The 21874-nt window shown below is 41.7% G+C and overlaps 1 protein-coding gene across 4 annotated transcripts in view; it reads left to right on the top strand.

The window, feature by feature from the left end:
- Nucleotides 1–21874, top strand: part of LOC124046346 (rho guanine nucleotide exchange factor 10-like) — a 101192-nt gene that overhangs the window by 4639 nt on the left and 74679 nt on the right. For all 4 annotated transcript variants that reach the window (XM_046366624.1, XM_046366626.1, XM_046366627.1 and 1 more), the window contains exons 2-8: nucleotides 10871–10983; nucleotides 17922–18335; nucleotides 19076–19405; nucleotides 20266–20302; nucleotides 20444–20532; nucleotides 20957–21013; nucleotides 21368–21555. In XM_046366624.1, the coding sequence (XP_046222580.1) occupies nucleotides 10944–10983; nucleotides 17922–18335; nucleotides 19076–19405; nucleotides 20266–20302; nucleotides 20444–20532; nucleotides 20957–21013; nucleotides 21368–21555 (1155 nt within the window). In that variant the 5' untranslated portion in view covers nucleotides 10871–10943. The remainder of the gene's footprint in view (nucleotides 1–10870; nucleotides 10984–17921; nucleotides 18336–19075; nucleotides 19406–20265; nucleotides 20303–20443; nucleotides 20533–20956; nucleotides 21014–21367; nucleotides 21556–21874) is intronic.

The following is a 21874-nucleotide window of genomic DNA, read 5'->3' on the forward strand; positions in this document are numbered from 1 at the left end:
GTCAAAGGTTTCAGAACACCTACTCATTCAAGGGATTTTCTTTATTTTTACATTGTAGCATAATAGTGATGAAATCAACTATGAAATAACACATGGAATCATGTAGTAACCAAAAGTGTTAAACAAATCAAAATATATTAGAGATACTTCAAATTGCCTTGATGACAGCTTTGCACACTCTTGGCATTCTCTCAACCAGCTTCACCTGGAATGGTTTTCCAACGGTCTTGAAGGAGTTCCCACATATGCTGAGTACTTGTTGGATGCTTTTCCTTCACTCTGTAGTCTGACTCATCCCAAACTATCTCAATTTGGTTGAGGTCGGGGGATGAAGGCCAGGTCATCTGATGCAGCACTCTCCTTCTTGGTAAAATAGCTCTTACACAGCCTGGATGTGTGTTGTCATTATCCTGTTGAAAAACATGACAGTCCCACTAAGCCCAAACCAGTTGGGATGGCGTATCGCTGCAGAATGCTGTGGTACCCATGCTGGTTAAGTGTGCCTTGAATTCGAAATATATCCCAGACATGGTCACAAGCAAAGCACACCATAACACCTCCTCCTCCATGCTTTACAGTGGGAAATACACATGCCGAGACACATGCCGAGATCAAATTTCCACCGGACTAATGTCCATTGCTCGTGTTTCTTGGCCCAAGCAAGTCTCTTCTTCTTATTGGTATCCTTAGTAATGGTTTCTTTGCAGAAATACAACTATGAATTTTCCTCTGAACAGTTGCTGTTGAGATGTCTGTTACTTGAACTCTGTAAAGATTTTATTTGAGCTGCAATTTCTGAGGCTTATCCTCTGCTTTAGCGGTAACTCTGGGTCTTCCTTTTAGGGCTGGGCGGTATACCGTATTTGACTATATACCGGTATTTATGCATGGACCGGTTTGGGTTTTTACTTGACCTTCTATAATGGTATTTGAATGTTTGGTTTGTTAAATGTGATATGCTGTGTGTAATGTCAATTTTTATAGTTTTACTCCCCTACTTGAGCCACCCCTTTCTGCTCTCTCTATGCCTCTTTCCAAACAGACCTAGTCCCACCCCCTGTCACTCAAGGAGCGCATTTGTTGTTGCTTGACCACGAGACCCTTTTGTTCCGTCTACATGGGCAATGTTGACGACAACGATGTTGTTTCCACTTTGATCTTAATATAAATCCACAAGCGTTCTATAATTACAATATTAGTTTGTGTCTCTTAAATCTGCAAACAGCTAGTTTGTATTTTCTTAACAAGTTAAGCTAAATCGTGTTCGCCACTAATGCTAATAAAAGTAGTGAGTCAGAGCAAACGTAGCTAGCTAATACAGCCTGATACCAGTACTGGTGGAGGCTTAAATCAGCATGTTGTTTGTGCAACAGTATCTTCTAAATCAAAGAGGAATAGGTGAAGCATGAATATGTTGGCTATATGAATAAAGATTTAATGTAGCCAAAGATTATAGGGTCCCTTAGGGTAGGAACCAAAGTGATGTTCAGTGTTTCCTGTCACAATAACTCATCCATGACATTTTCATTCGTTGTCAAACACTGTATTTAGGTTGAATTGAATGGTTTAGACCCATTGAAATAATTTAGAATATATGTGTTGCCACCCTAGGGTCTTGCACTACTCAAAGCAAATGTAGAACTTTTATTAATCAAAAACATAAAATACCATCAAATTTGTAAAATACCATGATATTATATTTTGGCCATATTGCCCAGCCCTACTTCCTTTGGCGGTACTCATGAGAGCCAGTTTCATCATAGCACTTTCTGGTTTTTGCGACTGCACATGAAGAAATGTTCTTAAAATGTTTCGTATTGACTGACCTTCATGTCTTAAAGTAATGATGGACTGTCGGTTCTCTTTGCTTATTTGGGCTCTTTTTGCCATAATAAGGACTTGGTCTTTTACCAAATATGAATATCTTCTGTATACCCCACTGACCTTGTCACAACACAACTGATTGGCTCAAACGCATTAAGAAGGAAATAAATTGCACAAATGAACTTTTAACAAGGAATGCACCGATATGACATTTTTGGCCGATACCGATATCCAATGTTTTCCTTGCCCAAAAAATCCTGATACTGATATAAAAAAAGAAATTGCAGCCAAAAGTTACTTTGTTGGCATTTAGGAATGACCCCATTACCAGTAAAACATAATCAAAACCTATTTCATCATGCATGTCAAGCAATGACGTTTCAGGTCTGTCTGTCCGTGGCATCTCTTCCTCGGTGCGTACTGTCACTGTGTCCGTTTCCATCTTGTCCGGCTGTGTCTACCGTTTCACGTAAACCGTTTCTTGTCTGCATCGAAGTAGCGGGCCTTGTACCTAGCAAGAATGCCACCGACTCGCTTGTTCACAGCCTCGAGTACTATTGCCAGTTTTAACCCCATGGTCTGTTTCGGCAGTTTTGTTGAGCAGGCGTTTCAATGCCATGACTGAGGGTATCACGTCTGCTGCAAACGCAGTTGATGAGCTTATTTCTCGAGTCAGTTGTTCGAATGGTACTAGGAGTGTGTTCATGTTTCAAACATGTTCTCAAATGCCATTGAAATGGCAGCAGCAGTATGAGAACCAGCACATTCTTGAGCATGCAATATGGCTTTCCTCAGTACGAAATCCTTGTCGACCCACTATGCTGTCAAACTCTGCATGCTCATGGGGCTGACATTCCTGGTCCAAATGTCAGTTGTGAAGCTAATAGCAGTAACGCAATTAGCCCATAGATGTGCGTTTCAGCATTACTGTATAACTCCGGTAGTGCAACATCTGAAAAAAACCTCCTACTTGGTGTGTTTACCTGGGCTCGAGGTATCGGCGAAAGCCAACATCATCCACAACAGAGAATGGTTGATTGTTAAAGGAATGAATTTCCCTTATCTTAGCGTTAATGGATTTAACCTTTGATTTGTCTCGCTAAAATGTCCTTAGTCTTTCAAATGACTGCTCGACTTGAACTTGTTTAGTTGTTGGAAGTGTGAGCGTAGTATTTTTCTGCTTTGTTCTGTGTTTTTTTTTGTGGCATCATTACGTTAGATAGGTATGCACATCAGCGTTAAACTAGACATCCGGCCGATGTTGACATTTTTAGGTAATATCATCCGATTACGATATGCTTACCGATAAAAAAATATATATATATTTTTTTTAAATATTTTTTATATAGTGCACTGTTAATTCAAATGCATTCCAGGTGACTACCTCATGAAGCTGGTTGAGAGAATGCCAAAAGTGTGCAAAGAGTGGCTATTTGAAGAATTTCAAATAAAATATATTTAGATTTTTTTTTTTTTTTTTTTTCTCAAATAACTCGTTGAATTGTAGCATGGGAGTCACTTGAAGGTCGCATATGAAACATGTTGAATGTGGCATGGTTTGTCACATGCTTGTTAACAGTGTAGACTTAACAGTGAAATGCTTACTAGAAGGTAGCATCTGAAACACAAAATGTACAAATTACCTCTAGCTGCAGAACATCTCTTTTTTTAAATAATGTTTTTGAACATGAAATTGATCTTTACAATGCAAATTCCTTCACCTCCAGTGTCTATTGCAGACTCACAAGTTGACAGTTACCCTGTGGATAATGCAGTGACGGAGAGTCAGTGAAACAATTCCACTCAAGAATAAATAAGGGGCTAGCCAGTTCTATCAAAGACAGCCAACCCTCACTAAGTCTAGGGTAAGGTAGCTAGCTAGCAAGCAACACATTGGTTGTCTAGCCAAGAACATTTTAACAATAGCTTTGGTAATGACGTTATCTAATACATACATGACATTAACTCTACTGGACTCAACTTTAATTTTCAAAATAATTCTTAGCTTGGTCAGTCACACTGCACATTGGTGTCAAGCTAGGTAGCTAGCTGTGTTAGCAAGCTCGATGAAAATGTATTCAGCTGTAAGCAAGGTTCTTCTTCCTGTCACCCACCAGGTTTAAAATGTTTTAAATGTAAAATAAAATGCCATTATACACAAGAGCTTTTTTAGTGGTGCTCTTCTCCTTCTGAAGAGTAATTGTCAGTTGGAAGCGGGGCTTGAGGCACGCATTTCAAACTGTGATTGACAGCTCAGGAAATATATATTTACAGATATCTTTTCAAAATAACCAATGTTTTTTTATGTTTTATACTTAGTGGTACCTCAATAGCTGCAGAATGTGTTTTCAACTACAACTCAATGATCCAACTTTTGCATGCAAAATGTCACTCTTGGGAACCTAATGCTAAGGTACCAGAAGTCAATCGAGAATCAACATTATCATCAGGGTAGAGAAGGTTGTGAGGTGTTTGTTTTTAAACATATATTTGATAAATAAACTTCCCCAATATAATTTATTGAAATATATTCCAATCTATAATTTTTCTGTGTGGGTGACCTACCCTAATAAAGCCAGTGCAGGTTCAACCCCAACCCTAGGATATGCTATTGAAGTGTGTTTCCCACACTCAACACCTGTGCAATTACAGCTGCTGATGTGAAATGCCATGCTGCTCCTCTGGCTATATTGATCCCTGTGTCTAGGTCAGATAACATTTCAGGGCTGTCGGAGGCTTTAGAAAGCAGCTATGAACATAATACTCAGCTATGCAATGGTATTACATTGAGTTACTGCATGCTAACACGCTCTGTAGATCTGTTTTTAATTTCTCTTCATGGGCTCTTATAGCCGAGCAGTTTGCATACACAAGGACATTCCGAAAGTGTGTTAGATTTTTAAGCTCCACTCCTTGGAGGCTGACTGACTACATGCTGCTCTCTCATCTGCTCTCACTGTGGTTGGTGTTCAGGGTTCCTCCTCTACATGTCATTAAAACTGGTTCTGTCTGCCCCCCTGTCAACACACACACACACACACACACACACACACAGAGAGAAATAATTCCATCTAGACACCATTGCCTTAGAGCAATCAAAAAACGATGCATACCTTGGACTAAACATCAGCGCCACAGGTAACTTCCACAAAGCTGTGAACGATCTGAGAAGGCAGAAGGAACATAAAATTTGACATACCAATTAAGCTCTGGCTAAAAATACTTCAATCAGTTATAGAACACATTGCCCTTCATGGTTGTGAGACCTGGGGTCTGCTCACCAACCAAGAATTCGCAAAATGCGACAAACACAATTGAGACCTGCATGCAAAAATATCCTCTGTGTACAAGATAAAACACCAAATAATGCAGAGCAGAATTAGGACGATACCCGCTAATGATCCAAATCGAGAAAAGACATGTTAAATTCTACAACCACCTAAAATTAAGCAATTCCCAAACCTTCCATAATAAAGCCATCAACAACAGGAGATGAACCTGGAGAAGAGTCCCCTCTAAGCAAGCTGTTCACAAACAGAGCCCCAGGACAACAACACAATTATACCCAACCAAATACCGAGCGAACAAAAATAGTTATTTCCAATGTGTCAAGTAATTAACAAAAAAAAACCAGAGCAAACTAGAATGCTATTTGGCCCTAAACAGAGAGTACTGACCCAAACTTAAGGAAAGCTTTGACTATGTGCAGACTCTGAGCATAGCCTTGCTATTGAGAGAGGCCGCCGTAGGCAACCCTAGCTCTCAAGAGAAGACCGGCTATGTGCACACTGCCCACAAAATGAGGTGGAAACTGAGCTGCACTTCCTAACCTCCTGCCAAATGTATCACCATATTAGAGACAGATTTCCCTTAGATTACACAGACTCACAAAGAATTTGAAAACAAATCCCATTTTGATCAACTCTCATATCTATTGGGTTAGCAATCACAGCAGCAGGATATGTGACCTGTTGCCACAAGAAAAGGGCAACCAGTGAAGAACAAACACCAAATACAACCTATATGTATGTTTATTTCTTTTCCCTTTTTTACTTTAACTATTTGCACATCATTACAACACACATGACATTCGAAATGTCTTTATTCTTTTGGATCTTTTGTGAGTGTAATGTGTTACTGTTTAATTTTGTATTGTTATTTATTTCACCTCCTTTGGCAATGTAAACCTATGTTTCCCATGCCAGTAAAGTCCCTTCAATTGAAATTGAATTGAAATACAGTGAGGGGAGAGGGACAGAGTGCCTGGCCATTTTAGTAGGCTACAGGACACTGTCCTCCCCAGTGCAAGTATCTGTCATCCCTGTCTATCTATTCACAGAGAGGCCTGTTTGTGTGTGTGTATAATGGACCACTGATTACAGTAATGCTGGTGATGGGAGACAATGACACTGGCAATAACACAGCCATGCAGAGAGACACAGCTCCAGCCCGAGAAGGAGTGTGTGTGCATGTATGTAGAGAGGATTCTCTCTGCTCTCTACTGGTGCAGCTGTGACTTCCATAGCTGGCTCTGGGTTTTGTTAGTGACTCTGTCAAACCATTTGTGGAATGCCACTTTTCATTAAAAGTGCTTGAGATGTTTTTTTGGCTTCATAGAGGAGTCAAACTCTTCAAAAACAAGATGCTGTCAGTGACACACAAACAATTTGGTCGCCTGACTGCAGTCTTGGTTTGAAATAATCGACTAAGTAGATTGTCATTATGCAGCAGTCAATATATGTGATGACTCCTCACTCTTTGGGAACATGTTTATTATTACTGTTGTGACTAGAGCTGTGGCGGTTTCGTCAGCCGGTGATTGTCAACCAAATAACTGTCGGTCTCACGGTGATTGACTGTTAATTAACATAAACACATTTAGCATCTTCTGGCTTCCACACATGGCCTACAAGACATTTTAAAAAGTCCATGTAAGGTAATATAGCCTACACCTTCACAATAAATCCATCATTTTATTTTAGACAGATCTAAATGTAGCCTAATATGAAGAAAATGTAGTCTATTTCAGAAAAGAATAGCGTACTCTGAGTTGTCCTGGTGTGGCTATGCCAAATGGCTGTGGGCTACACTATTTTATATAGCAGACGAGATTTGCTTATAATTCCACTGCATTATATTATGAAGAATACAATTGAACAAAGCTGAATAAAATATAAATATTTTCTCCCAACGATTTCAGGGAGCGCGCACATGCGGCTATTGTGTTGAGCGGTTAACAAAGAAATAGGTAGTCCTATAAGCTTATTTTAGAGTTATTAATGAAACTTCAGTTCTAAAAACGTTGAGCTATAGGTTTTTATTTTCAATACATTTTAATACATGAGACTAATGATTTTTAAAAGTCACTTGAAAGGCATGAGCTCTGCTTTAAAAAAAAATTGCGCAGGCTGTACACACTTCATCAGTCTCATTCACAATTTGACAAGCACTTGATAATGGCTCGAATTTCACAGCGGCATCCGCTTTGTCTGTAATGCACCCTAAAAAAATCCATGCCTTTTGTGGCCCGGAGTACTGCGTTGCGCAGTATTACTGCGTTGCGCAGTATTACTGCGTTGCGCAGTATTACTGCGTTGCGCAGTATTACTGCGTTGCGCAGTATTACTGCGTTGCGCAGTATTACTGCGTTGCGCAGTATTACTGCGTTGCGCAGTATTACTGCGTTGCGCAGTATTACTGCGTTGCGCAGTATTACTGCGTAATCCGAAGCTTCTCTCACTCACGTGGCTCTCCGTCACGTGATCTGGTCTTTCTCACAGGCTACAAGTTAAGACGGACACATCGGGGATGCAACTGTGCGCGTCCTTATCAATGCCGAGGTGCATATAAAAGATTTTGGAAGAACTGTCCATGTTTACAAACAAGATGAGTAGGCCTAACGAACAACAGAAGCACTAGCCTTTTATCCCCCATAGTACAAAAGCCAACCTATTCTGTGAGAAATAAATATTCCTAACAGTCTGGGACAGTTGTGTTATTTGAAGGATCCCAAATTAATACAACCACTAGCATACATTTGTTGTTGTATTTGTTCAGTTAAGAACAAATTCTTATTTTCAATGACGGCCTAGGAACAGTGGGTTCCTTGTTCAGGGGCAGAACAGCACATTTGTACCTTGTCAGCTCGGGGATTTGACCTTGCAACCTTCTGGTTATTAGTCCAACACTCTAACCACTAGGCTACCCTGCCGCAACAGCCCTAGTTGTGGCTCGTTTTAGTGACGTTTGTTGTGAACACACTGGAAACAAATCAGCAGCATTAACAGCAGGCCCTAGATGACTATTTTCCTGTCTGTGCACGGACAACCACAGAGGTTTACTTGTGTTGCTGACTTGTAATGATATGCTTGGTCAAGTCTGTCATCAGACTGTTCTCGTTTTCTTTTCTTTTTTTAACCCCCCCCCCGGGTTGGCTCAGCTGCCTGCCTGCACCCTGCCTGCCACCTAGACCTACTTTAAAGGAATGTTTGGAAGCCTCCAATAGGTGTGGTGTAGTAAGTATAGGATGCTGACACACCAACAGTGAGTTTGTACAGTGCCAGTCAAAAGTTTGCACACCTACTCATTCAAGTTTTTAAATGTTTTTATTCATTTTTTTTGTATATATATATATATAACTTTTTCCCCCTACATTGTAGAATGATAGTGAAGATATCAACTATGAAATAACATATGTAATAATCAAAAAGAAAATAAACAAATCAAAATATATTTGAGCCACCCACAGGCCACGCAGGATGTCATTTAGCCAAGGTGCGTCTTGTTTCCTCACTGAGCAAGTAAAACAGCTGGTTAGGAAATGTAGGTAACAGGAGGTAAATGGAGGAATCTCCGGAAAGGCCGTCTGTCTGGACTCAAGACTGTTGTGTACAGTAACCTGAGTTTAAGGTCTTCTGTACAAGTGAGACAATAGGTTACATTTAAATGTCACAATCAAATATAAGACATTGCCCATGAGAATAACCATATTAAAGGTATTTAATTGAGGAAATATCAGGAAGCCCAGAGGATGAACACACCTGATTGCTGTATTTCCTCTTCACCCCCTCCAGCTCTCCCTCCCTGCTTCCAACTCCCTTCCTTCCCTTGTCACAATCACAACTCATACAGTAGTCCTGAGGATAGCGATGATGAATAATTTTATCAGTCATGTTAAGGGTGTATACCATCCCTTCAGGACTTTTTATCCTCGTCTATCCTCTTTATCCTGTCCGGTTAGTCACATGTCTAGCTTTAACTTTTTGCCGTTATAAAGTATTTTGTCTCCGGGACAAACATTTTCTACCTAACTGTCTGTTAGACATACAATACTGGTCCTGTGTGTTTCGTTCACACCCTCTGCTGTCTGGGTGGGGACAAAGACGCACAGGAGCTTGACAAAACAAGCTTTGAGTCTAAGTGGTATATAGTTTGGCTCTTGTTGCCAGCATTGGAATACAGCAGTCTTATTCCCAGATGCTTGTTCTGTATTGTAAGCTTGTCTTGTGGTGTGAGTTGAATTGGAGAGCAGAATCTCTGAATAGTATGGAATACACTAGAACTCTGCAAGAGTCCTCTTATTCTATGGAATGACATCACTGCTATATCATCTACCCTTGAGGATAGTTTGACATTTTAGTCTCTTTTGAAGGAAGTAGGCAATTACAGAAAGACTTGACCTACTTTCCAACCTAAACTTGAAGCTTACTTTGTTGGCGTCATCTATGTGTCCAATCACCTATTTAACAAAATGTTAGACAGTGGAAGAATGCGCTCTCTCTCTCTCTGGTCTCATGTCTGTGCAGGGCTGTGTTTCCTGTTTTAGCATGCATTGTCACCCCGCCCTCACCTTGACCTCTGACTTGCATACCTGTCACTACCCTGTCCCCCGTGTTGGACCTTTTACAGGTTATAAGGTGTTGAGATCAGAAATGCTGTAATGTGTAAAAGTGATAGGCTTACAGTACTGTACATGCAGAAGTTTATTAGGAAATCATTTGGAGCTAGAATTGGTGAACTATATTGAATTAAATTCTACTGTACATCTTGATTTGATAACAGCTGTCCACAAGAAATAATTTCCAGCTTTACTCCCATCAACAAAAAATGAACTTATTTTTAGGCTAAATTAGCCTAGTTCTTCTTGGTGAAATCTGGCTTTCAAACAATGAAAACAACTGCTAAATTTAGACATCCTAATTTGGACAGCTGTTATCAGATGTCCAGTAGAGTTGAACCTCCGTAGCTGTTCACCCCTTCTTCCTGGTTATTTGGAAAATAAGGACATGCATGAGTGATCTGAGGGAGTTAAAGCTACAGTAGGAGATTACTGACTCACTCTAAATCAATCAACAGGTTACAAAGTGCTTGAGCAGCATTGACGCCTGACTGAAGCGATATTGAACACACACACACACACGCACACACATGCGCACACACACACACATGCGCACACACACACATGCGCACACACACTGGTAATGATTAACTACCAGGGTTTTCCTTCTCCATTCCCATGGTGTGAAGCTTCCAGCTCCCATGTTTACTTACACAAAATCACTGACTGTAATGGTGTCAGTGGATACAATAACCCTCCTCTGACATACCCTTCATATTAACTGTTTGTTAATATGGATGTTTTGTATCTTGATGTTTTTAATTTTGTCTGCATTAGATGCTCAGACAAAAGAGCCATAATGCTCCTCTACCCTTCTGGCGTGACTAACATGGAATTAACAGAGTGTTGTTGGTTTACCATCGGCTGTGGGTAATGCAGTGCCAAATGCACGGTAATGATGTATCAGTGCTAAGCTACTTTCATATTACATGCCATCTTTTGACATTTTTCCATGTATTAATACTCATGTTCATGTATACCATGTGACCTTACCAGGCAAAAGTCTAGTTAGGCTATAACTTGGCCATATAGCTCGGGAAAAACTGCTGCATATGATGCATCTGAACATTCGTCCATGCTTAGCTAATTGAATAAGTGGACAGTATCATAGCGTGCTATCTTAACATTCCGTATGTCTGTTTCCTCCAGGGAAATGTGTGGGTGTAGAGGACTACCACCAGGCTGCTGAGTGAACCTTTATGCCCAGAAAACAGCACCCGGTATGGACATCATGGAAGACTTCCCTCTCCCACCTCCTGAAAGTAAGTAATGCCAACATCCTCCTCCTCTCTTCCCCTCTCTCTCTCGGACTCAATCTCTCCCAGCACATCTAAACCCCCCCCGAACACATGCTGCTACCCAGACCTGTCGACAGCTACCATACATACATACATACATACATACATACATACATACATACATACATACATACATACATACATACATACATACATACATACATACATACATACATACATACATACATACATACATACATACATACATACATACATACATACATACATACATACATACATACATACATACATACATACATACATACACACTTTTGTGTGTGGACACTCCTTCAAATGAGTGGATTCGGCTATTACAGCAACACCCATTGCTGACAGGTGTATAAATTCTCACACACAGCCATGCAATCTCCATAGACAAACATTGGCAGTAGAATGGCCTTACTGATGAGCTCTAACTTCATGGGATGCCACCTTTCCAAATTGTCAGTTCGTCAAATTTGGCCCTGCTACAGCTGCCCCGATCAACTGTTCGTTGGGAACTTCAGGAAATGGGTTTCCATGGCCGAGCAGCCACACACTAGTCTAAGATCACCATGCGCAATGCCAAGCGCAGGAAGTAGTTGTGTAAAGCTTGCCGCCATTGAACTCTGGAGCAGTGGAAACGTGTTCTCTGGAGTGATGAATCACGCTTCACCATCATCCACCATCTGGCCGTCCAACAGACGACTCTGGGTTTGGCCCCAATGCGTAGTGCCAACTGTAAAGCTTGGTGGAGGAAGAATAAATGGTCTTGCTGTTTTTCACGTTCGGCCTGGGCCCCTGAGTTCCAGTGAAGGGAAATCTTAACACTACTTCAGACAATGACATTCTAGATGATTCTGTACATCCAACTTTGTGGCAACAGTTTAGGGAATGCCCTTTCCTGGTTCAGCATGACAATGCCCCCTTGCACAAAGCAAGATTCATACAGAAATGGTTTGTCGAGATTGGTATGGAAAAACTTGACTGGCCTGCACAGACCTGACCTCAACCACATCGAACACCTTCCGATGAATATTGAACACCGACTGCGAGCCAGGCCTAATCACCCAACATAAGTGCCCAACACCTCACTAATGCTCTTGTGGCTGTATGGAAGCAATTCCCAGCAGCAATGTCCCAACATCTAGTGGAAAGCCTATAGCCGCAAAGGGGGACCAACTCCATATTAATTTTGGGATGAGATGTTCGACTAGCAGGTGTCCACATACTTTAGATCACGTAGTGGTGGATGTAGCTCCTTGTCCTGAGATGGTATCTTTTTTTCCTTTTTTTTTTTGTAACAGCAAGTGCAATCTATTGTAATGTTTTAGCAATATTAACTAACAGGTCTCCAAAGGGTGTTTCAGCTCATGGTGATGGCCATCTAGGTATTCTATGGATTTATTCTGGTCGTGTTGATGAAGTAATAGGTTTGAAACGTCTGTTTTGGTGGACACACTCATGGTCAGCTCAGCTCCCAGAGTGCCTTTCAAGATGGACATAGCAGAGTGTGCAAACAACACATTCCTCTCCTCCTCCGCTGCTCTGGATCTTGTGGGCCACAGAACGAAGGAGTGAGGAGGAGGAGAAATGTGCCACGACTGCGAAGAGCAGACAATGTGCGTCAGTATCCAAGCCCGGGCTGAATACTGCAGCATCTCTCACACCCCTCGGAAAGGAACAGGCCAGATAAATCCCTCAGTTGCCTTGTTGCCGTGGCGATGCTGGAGCACATCGTAAGCCAATGACTCATTGAGCAGAGCAGTGTGGCAGACTGGAGAGGAGGGGAGGCACAGGAACAGAATCCATATTGTGGTTATGAATTAACAATGGGTGCTGGGGACAGGCCTAGTGTGTGTGCTGACTAGAGACCATTGAGAAGACTGCAAGCACGCACATTCTCACAGAGCCAACTGTCTATAGCTTCATCATCCACACTCGATTGTGACCAAATTATTGAATGGCCAATTGATGTGAATCATCTGTTCAACTTTTAATGCAATCCCTCTTACATCACATCCAGCTCTGCTTTACTTGGCCCTGCCTGTGCTTCAGAGAGTAGACACGAAGAATGTTAGAATGAATATTCATTCCATGGCTCAGCAGTGATACAGACCTCTTCAGCAGCGGTTAGCTTTTCCCGATCTCTCTAACTGGTCCAACACAGCTGTTCATTACCACGGCTGATTAAATCTCTTTCCAGCTTTTCTCTCCTAATGTTCTGCTCTAGCGCTTTCACTGACGTTTAGTTTTGTAGTTTGCATAAAGGTCACGGGTCACAGAGCCCATAGTCAATCATAATGGTGATTTAGACTAGTGGTCATCGTGCTGTGGAACTCAAAGCTTTTGGGTCCCTGAGGACTTATTTAACAGGTAGTTTAGTCCTGCGGGGTTAGTAACTAACCTCTTTGGCGCAGGCGTGTCGCTAGACCCACCTCAAGAACATCCGGTGAAATTGCAGAGCTCCAAATTCAAAATACAGAAATACTCTTTAAGCCGATGTATAACACTTGTATTTTTATGAATGTTTATTATGATTAACTTCTTGTTAATCCTGCCGCTTTGTCAGATTTCAAAAAGGCTTTATGGCAAAAACATACCGCTGACAAAAACATACCGCTGACAAAAGCATACATTTTCCAACCAAGTGGAGGAGTCACAAAGTCAGAAATGGCGATAAAATTACTTACTTACCTTTGAAGATCTTCATCGGGTTGTTGTCACAAGATTCCCAGCTACACAATAAATGTTTGTTTTGTTCGATAAAGTCTGTCTATATCCCAAGATCTCCGTTTTTGTTGGCGCGTTTTGTTCAGTAATCCACTGGCTCAAAGGTGGTCAAAACATGCAGACAAATACATCCTAATAGTAATGGTAAAGTTCGTTGAAACATGTCAAATGATGTTTATAATTAATCCTCAGGTCGTCAATTGTCTAAATAATCAATATTTAAACCGGACAATAGCATATTCAATAGAAAGGAAAAACAACGAAGGTCGCGCACACGGTCATGCGCGCAAACCAGTACTGCATGCTTCCTCAGTCCACTGACAAAGGTCTCCTTCATTTTTCAGAAAACAAGCCTGAAACCATGTCTAAAGACTGACATCTAGTGGAAGCCATAGGAACTGCAATCTGAGTCCAAACCCATTCAATACTCAATAGGCATTCAATTGAAAACCACACATCAAAAAAATCCCACTTCCTGGATGGATTTTCCTCAGGTTTTCGCCTGCCATATCAGTTCTGTTATACACAGACATTATTTTAACAGTTTTGGAAACTTCAGAGTTTTCTATCCAAATCTACCAATTATATGCATATCCTAGCTTCTGGGCATGAGTAACGGGCAATTTACTTTAGGCATGCTTGTCATCCAGATGTCGAAATACTGCCCCCGAGCCCAAAGAAGCTAACAAGTTGTGTAAGTGATGCGGTTGATGGTTAGTGGGCCTAACCTCTAGCCTGAGTAAGTAAGGCTAAGTTGCTATTAACCAGTGTTTGTAACTGCTGTATAAACGTCAGCTCCGAGTCAGACAGGAAGTACTTAGCCAGGACAGGAAACATAACTGATATAAATGAGGGTCAAGAAGAAAAAGGTATAGGCCTATACTGAGAAAGCTGAGTAGAAAATATTCTCATTTAAAAAAATGCAAAGTGGGAAATTAAGAGTTGTAACCTCTGATTTGGTCATTCAGGAAATTGGGCCAGACATTTTTCACACTTTCTTAGTAGGAACAGTCAGGATATGAGAGTTCACTTAGTAGGTTAACCTAGTCATGGGGAAGCCTGAATCCTGATAGGACAGTGTTTGTACTGGGATTGAGTCACATGAGGAATCTGTGGTATGTTTAAGAGCAGAGGCATGCCAGTTTCTGTTAGAAACTCAGCTCGGACCAGGGAGGTAAAGAAGCAGTTTAAGATGGGGTCGTGACTTCCTAAACTGGAGCTACTGCCTCCCATAGGGGAACTGTGGTATAGGACTCTGGATCCAATAGGAAGCCCATGGACTTGGACTCTTGTGGAGAGAAAGGGAAGTTTGAATGGGCTGAATACAGAGCATTCCTTTCATCTATTCCACCAGATGCGTTATGTCACGGTCTGTGAATTATTTCACCAGTATTCCGGCAGGCATTTTGATATTATGTCTTTTTCTTTTCACACCTTACCGCCTTTTCATCAACCCTTTACACCCCTTCCTCTTTATCTGTCCTACTTCACCTCCTTTGTTCAGTATGGCAGGTCCTCACCCGTCCGCTGTCAGAAAGTACCAGAGATGTGCTCTCACAATGTCCGTCGATTTTAATTTGTGCATTTTTGGGGGGTTATTCTACGCCTTACAATGGTGTCAGTCAGTGTCCTCAATCTGTCACATGTTCAGTTGAACAAACCTACTGGGACTAAACCCAACACACAACCCTCCTAATGGAACCTCCTCTACCTTAGCAGTGAAAAGAACAATAAACTGTATAGAGAGAGCAGGTTGCCCCTAACCCAAAACACCATGTCACTTTAAGAGTACTCCTCTGAATGAGGTCTACAATGACATTATCATTCCATATACACCCTCAGCAGTTTAGGTCAGAGAGGGAAAGCCACCTCTCCATAGTGTTTTATAGACGGCATTCCTTCAGTTTTATTTAACTAGGTAAGTCGATTACGAACACATTTTTATTTACAATGTCGGCCTACTGTTCACCCTCATACTATTGTAGCTGAGTGGGGCCCTATTAATACAGGGATGCCTAGGCCTGTTCTGGAACACAAGTGCTACATCTCAATAGTATAAAGTGACTTCCGGTCCTCATTTCCATTTCTTCAGCCACACCGATCTGAAAGGAGAGGAAGCCATTTTGGACTGTTGAGATACAGCCTAGCAAGAATGGGAAAGACGGTGGTTTTCCTGGTCACTGGGGGTGTGACAACTCTGTTTCCTGTTCGCCTAATTGCATTGTGGGAAGACAATTTGTTATTTGCCTCCTGTGTGTCACAGTTAGTCATTGGTTTCTTTGAAGAGAAAGTAGCAGTTACATTTTTTTACTCTGTCATTTGTTTGTTTTTTTGCAAAAACGTTTTAACTATTGTGCACAACCTCTAATGTTCCCATAACATCCCCATAATGTTCCCATAATGTTCCATGTTCAACTTCAACTTGCAGGTCTTGTTTTAGGCTGATATCTGATCTCTTGGATCAATACCCAAACGTTAGTTCATTAAAGAAATTGGCAACATTGTAATGCAAGTACTAGTAGTTGTCTTACATTACGTTTGGATTGAATTGGAGCAATTATATTAAACTTCCTGTTTTTTAAATTTTGATTTGATTTTAGTATATAATTTAGCTAGAGTTATATTGAAAACAGACCCACCCTTTTGCGAATTACAAACCTGCATTTGGTGGAGTGATTTATATTAAACTTGGTACTATGTTTTGAAGTTGTGATGCTCTTTGAGTGTAATTATTAAACTTAAATTGTTCTACTTCCATGTGTCTCATGTTCTCACTCTTTTTCCACATTTTGTTGTTACAGCCTGAAATGTAAAAAATGCTTTCAAATTAATTAAAAATTAATCTAAAATGTCTTTAGTCATTAAGCACTAAACCCCTCTTTAATGGCAAGCCTTAACAAGCCCAGGAGTAAAAATGTGCTTAACAGGTCACCATAATAAATAGCGTATAATCACCCTGTGTGAAATAATCATTTTAACATGATTTTTGAATGACTACCTCATCTCTGTACCCCACACACACATACACTTATCTGTAAGGTCCCTCATCCGAGAAGTGCATTTCAAACACAGATTCAACCACAAAGACCAGGGAGTTTTTCCAATGCGTGGCAAAGAAGGGCATCTATTGGTAGATGGGTAAAAATAGAACAAGCCGACATTGAATAATCCTTTGAGCTTTGGTGAAGTTATTAATTACAGTTTGGATGGTGTCAATACACCTAGTCACTACAAAGATACAGGCATCCTTCCTAACTCAGTTGCCGGAGAGGAAGGACACCGTATAGGGATTTCACCTTGAGGACAATGGTGACTTTAAAACAGTTAGAATTGAATGGCTGTGATAGTAGAAAACTGAGGATGCGTCAACATTGTAGTTTACTCCACAATACTAACCTAATTGACAGAATGAAAAGAATTCCAAAACATTCATTCTGTTTTCAACAAGATGCTAAAGTAATACTGCAAAACATGTTTTGTCCTGAATACAAAGTGTTATGTTTGGGGTAAATTCAATACAACACATTACTGAGTACAACTCTCCATATTTTCAAGCGAAGTGGTGGCTGCATCATGTTTCTGGTATGCTTGTAATCGGACTGGAGTTTTTCAGGATCCAAAAGAAACGGAATGGAACCAAACACAGGCAAAATCCTAGAGGAAAACCTGGTTGTCTGCTTTCTACCAGACAGACGCGGGGAGATTTTAATTCAACTTTCACCAGGACAATAACCTAAAACACAAGGCTAAATCTATACAGGAGTTGCTTACCAAGAAGACAGTGAATGTTCTGGGCGAGGCAGATTTAAATAACTATATGGCAAGGCCTGGAAAATGGTTGTCTAGCAATGATCAACAGCCAATTTGACAGAGCGTGAATTTAAAAAATAAAAATAAATGGGTAAATGTTGCACAATCTTAGACTTACGCAGAAAGACTCACAGCTGTAAACGCTGCTGAAGGTGATTCTAACATGTATTGACTCAAGGGGTTAAATTGATCTAATCAAGATTATATTAGTATTTTAATTTTGTATTAATAGTAGAGTTTTGTGTAGATTGTTAATTTTTAAAACTATTTTAGTCCCACTTTGTAACACAAAATGTGGAAAAAGTCCAGGGGTATCAATACTTTCTGAAGGTACTGTATACGTTAGCTGTGTTGATCTGACTCTCTCCCTCCTCTCTTAGTGTTGGTGGACGATGTGCCCTATGCGGGTGAAGAAGAGGGGGAGCAGTTTGAATTTGATGACAGTGGGGATGAGGTCCCTGAGGCAGACCGGCTGCCCCCCGCCCCTCTGGCCCCTGACTACGGGGCCCAGGCCAATGGTGTGGCCCCCCACCCAGAACCAGAAGGAGCAGACCCCGAACACCACCTAGAGGGGCAGCCCTCAAATCCAGATCCCCCAGCAGCGACCGCGACTGTGGACACAACTACTGCTACAATTGCCGCATCACTTCCAGCTACTATGGCCACAACAGACACAGCAGTTGTGGCTGCAGCAGAAGGGGAAAAAGCTTCAGCAGTCCCAGCTGACACAGACAGTGACCTACCCCCTCCTCCACCTTCAGAGGACTCCTCTCCTGTAGGAACAGACTCTGTTGGTTAGTGGAAACAACCGTTCAGTGTTCCTCTTTAGAACCTGGAGCTCTGAAGATGGGCTCTCTTTTGTCTCGCCGTAATCCAAATATACACAAATAATGTGCCTCCAAAAGCATATCATAGCTCCACACTCAGTGGGTGCTGTACAGTAGAGGGTGTCATGCAATCCATCAGTGCATGTTGTGACTATTGCCTCCACATGTTATGTAACCTCATTCTGGCACATGCTCCATGTCTGGCAGGGATAGACGATAGCATCGCCCATCTCTCTCCTGACCCCTGGAATCGCTGGCTGCAGGGTTACTCCTGGAATTCATTAAAATAATATATGCCATTTAGAAGACTCTTTATCTAAAGCGACTTAGTCATGCGCGGATTAAGTTTTACGTATGGGTGGTCCCGGGAATCGAACCCACTACGCTGGCGTTACAAGCGCCATGCTCTCTACTGTTGGACCGTAAACACACAGCTGTCTCTGTCTGAACCAAGCAGATTGGAGTATTAAGAAAATTTGCTGTAAACCACAGTCAGTATTCTTCTTCAGTGTTCTACAATGATCTTATTCACTTAACCAAATTGCTCTTATGAAATGTTATGGCACTACCTTAAAGTATTTCGGAGCTGCAAAGTAATCCAGTACTAAACTAGTTCCAGCACATTCAGAGCATCCAGCAACTGTAGCTGTGTTGTATTGATGGGGGCTCATTTGGGGCTAACAGACTGTATTACATTTCCATTTTAGATAAGGAAGTGTCCAGCGATGACCCTCCCCCAGCCAACCCTAGGACCACCTCCCAGAAGAAAGTCAACCCCTACTCTGTGATTGACATCACCCCCGTCCAACTACAGCAGCTGGAGCAGGAGCATGGGCTTGCCCCTCCCTCACCAGTTGAGAGGGTGGGAGGAGAGGAGGAGGAGGGACAGGATGTTTCACCCACCAGCCCCCCCTGTGTCCCCCCGGGTTACTCTGTGCCTGTGCCCTGTGGATACGCCACCCCCTCTGGCGTGCCCCTTATCACGCCAGCCTACACCACGCCCATCATCATCCGACACTTCTCTCTGGACGAGGATGGTAAAGGAAGAACCCACCCAGAGTGGAAACCTGTAGAAGAATGTGAACAGACGTTCCTCTTCTATTCTTTCTACTCTGTCCTGCATTCATATCTCGAACTTCAGAATAGCGTGGCGTAATGTATTTTAGAGATTGTTTCTACAATGAACCGAGCACTGAATAATGTGGTGGGCATGACTGTTCAAACTTTGACTTCCTTTTCCTATGATGGAATTCCCCTGTCCTCTCCCCTACTGACTTTGAGATGAGAGTCTATGGCACCTGCATGCTCTGTACTCCCAACTCATTTTTCCTCTACTTTCTCTGTCGCATTCCTTTTTTCCTAAAGCCTTGCCACAAGGAAGTGGGGGCTAAATTTAGCCGCCCACTAAATTCTGTGTTGGCGTTGAGGATTTTTCTGTTTTCTTTCAATGTTACTGTAGAACTTTTCAAATTCGTGGCTTGGCCAGTCTGGGGGAAAATTGCAGTGTAATTTAAGCTAGCCAACATATCACAGAGTCACTCCTGTGAAAAATGCTAAGACATTTGGAGTGTTTTGTGAAATTATTTTAAAGGGTATATTCTGGAGTTAAAATGCCAATATAATGATTGATTGTTCCAATATACTGTAAGGTTGTTCTGTAGGAAATATTCTGAAACGTAGGCCTATCGTTAATATAATATAGCAGTTCATCATTGCAGTTTTTAGAATGAGCAATGCATTCTGAAGTATCTTTATAGCTCTTTAATACAAGTTTAGTTTCAGTGATGGCTGCCCCCTGGTGGTACATAATGTTTATTGCAAACTGCACATTTTAGGTCATGTTTTTATTTATTGAAGGAGAAGTCCATGTTCATTACTGTTGTTTCTCTCCCTTCAGTTACTGTGGTGGCGACATGCAACACTTCAGTAGACAGGTGAGTGACTCTCCTGTCAGGCTCTTTCATCACTAATCTGCTTTATGTCATCTAGTTGATCTTCCAGAATATGTGATTATGTGGCATCTTGGTTATTTGCATTGGAATAGCAGGTGGTTATTATTTCTCTTTTCATTCAAGTGTATTTAGTGAAGAGTATCCTGCCATCAGGGAGGAGGATGCTTTGTCCAAATGGGTGTCGGACCCTGCAAACACAGCCTGGATGGAAAGTAAGTACTCGTTCTCTTCTCATTTAGCTACCAGTGAGAAATGTCTTTTCCTGACATTTTCTGTCCTGTTTGTGTTTACCTAGTATTTACTACAGAATTGTGGTAACAATGATGCATACTTTTTGGCCTGCTTAGAACACCACAGGACGGGCATTAAGGTTGTCAGTGCACCCTGAGTCTACCACCAAGTCCCATGCACAATGCATGATGATGCAGATTTCAGGTTTCTGTCTCCTTCTTCTTCTTCTCTCAAATGAACCACCAGACCCTTCCTTCCTTCCTCTAGCTCCTTTTGAGGAACCGGGCCCTTTGTGTGGTCTTGCCTCTCCTCAGTTCACTGAAACTGTATTTTGTCCGTTGTGGGAAGGTTTGTTGCACGTCGAGACCTTTTAATTAGTTCGAACATGGTTGCTTTGTCATTTAGATCCAGATGAAGTCATTTATGATGACGTGCCCAGAGAGAACTCTGATTCAACTACAGGTTAGTGCAGCATTCTTTCTGTGCTCCTTTTATCCTTCCTTCATTGTACTGTCATTGCCCTTTTGCCACAGTGTCTGAGTACGTCTGCATAGTCTGAACTCTTTTGCATTTCTAAAACATAATGTGCTGGAATTATTCATCAGATTAATGTCATGTGCCCCTAGCCGAACACAGTTTTGATTATGTTCTGTTGATGCCCTAGAACTGACATATAGAATTAGTTATTTATGCCAAGGAGTTTTGAGCTGACCTACTGTACATGAACACAGTGTAACATTGCAGTTTAATATATTTCACCCTGATTTTTATGCTGTTCCCCTTGGTTTTAACCTTTTGCTGCCCCTCCCCCCCCAGAGCCAGATGAGATGATCTATGACGATGTGGAGTTTGGGGAGGAGGGCTGTGGCAGCTCCCTAGACAACGGTTGGAGCTCCAGCGAGTTTGAGAGCTACGACGAGCAGAGTGACGGGGAGGGCCAGGGGGAGAACGGCCTGCCTGATGCCTTCATGAGAGGGAAGACTCCGCAGAAGAAGACCACCCATGTATGTAAACTAAGCACCTTACCCTCCCGCTGTCTACAGACCTGTCCTTCTGTGGCGGGAGAAGGGTGGAGAGGGGGTGAGAAGAGTAGGGATTTGGGGGGGAATATACAGTAATATACTGTATTCTATAGGGAAAACAAGAGAGAGAACAGGAAGGTTCCGTGTATTATCTTCGTTCACCAGGAGATGTACAAGGTGCAGATGGACACCACAGAAGAGAAGCTAAAGAAGGGAAGTTTTATATCGGGGATCTTGAACAGACAAAGAAGTAGAATCAGTGGGACACAGTGAATACCTAAACGATCATACTCAAGCATTT

The sequence above is a fragment of the Oncorhynchus gorbuscha genome, linkage group LG10, assembly GCF_021184085.1.
Source record: "Oncorhynchus gorbuscha isolate QuinsamMale2020 ecotype Even-year linkage group LG10, OgorEven_v1.0, whole genome shotgun sequence".
NCBI lineage: Eukaryota > Metazoa > Chordata > Actinopteri > Salmoniformes > Salmonidae > Oncorhynchus > Oncorhynchus gorbuscha.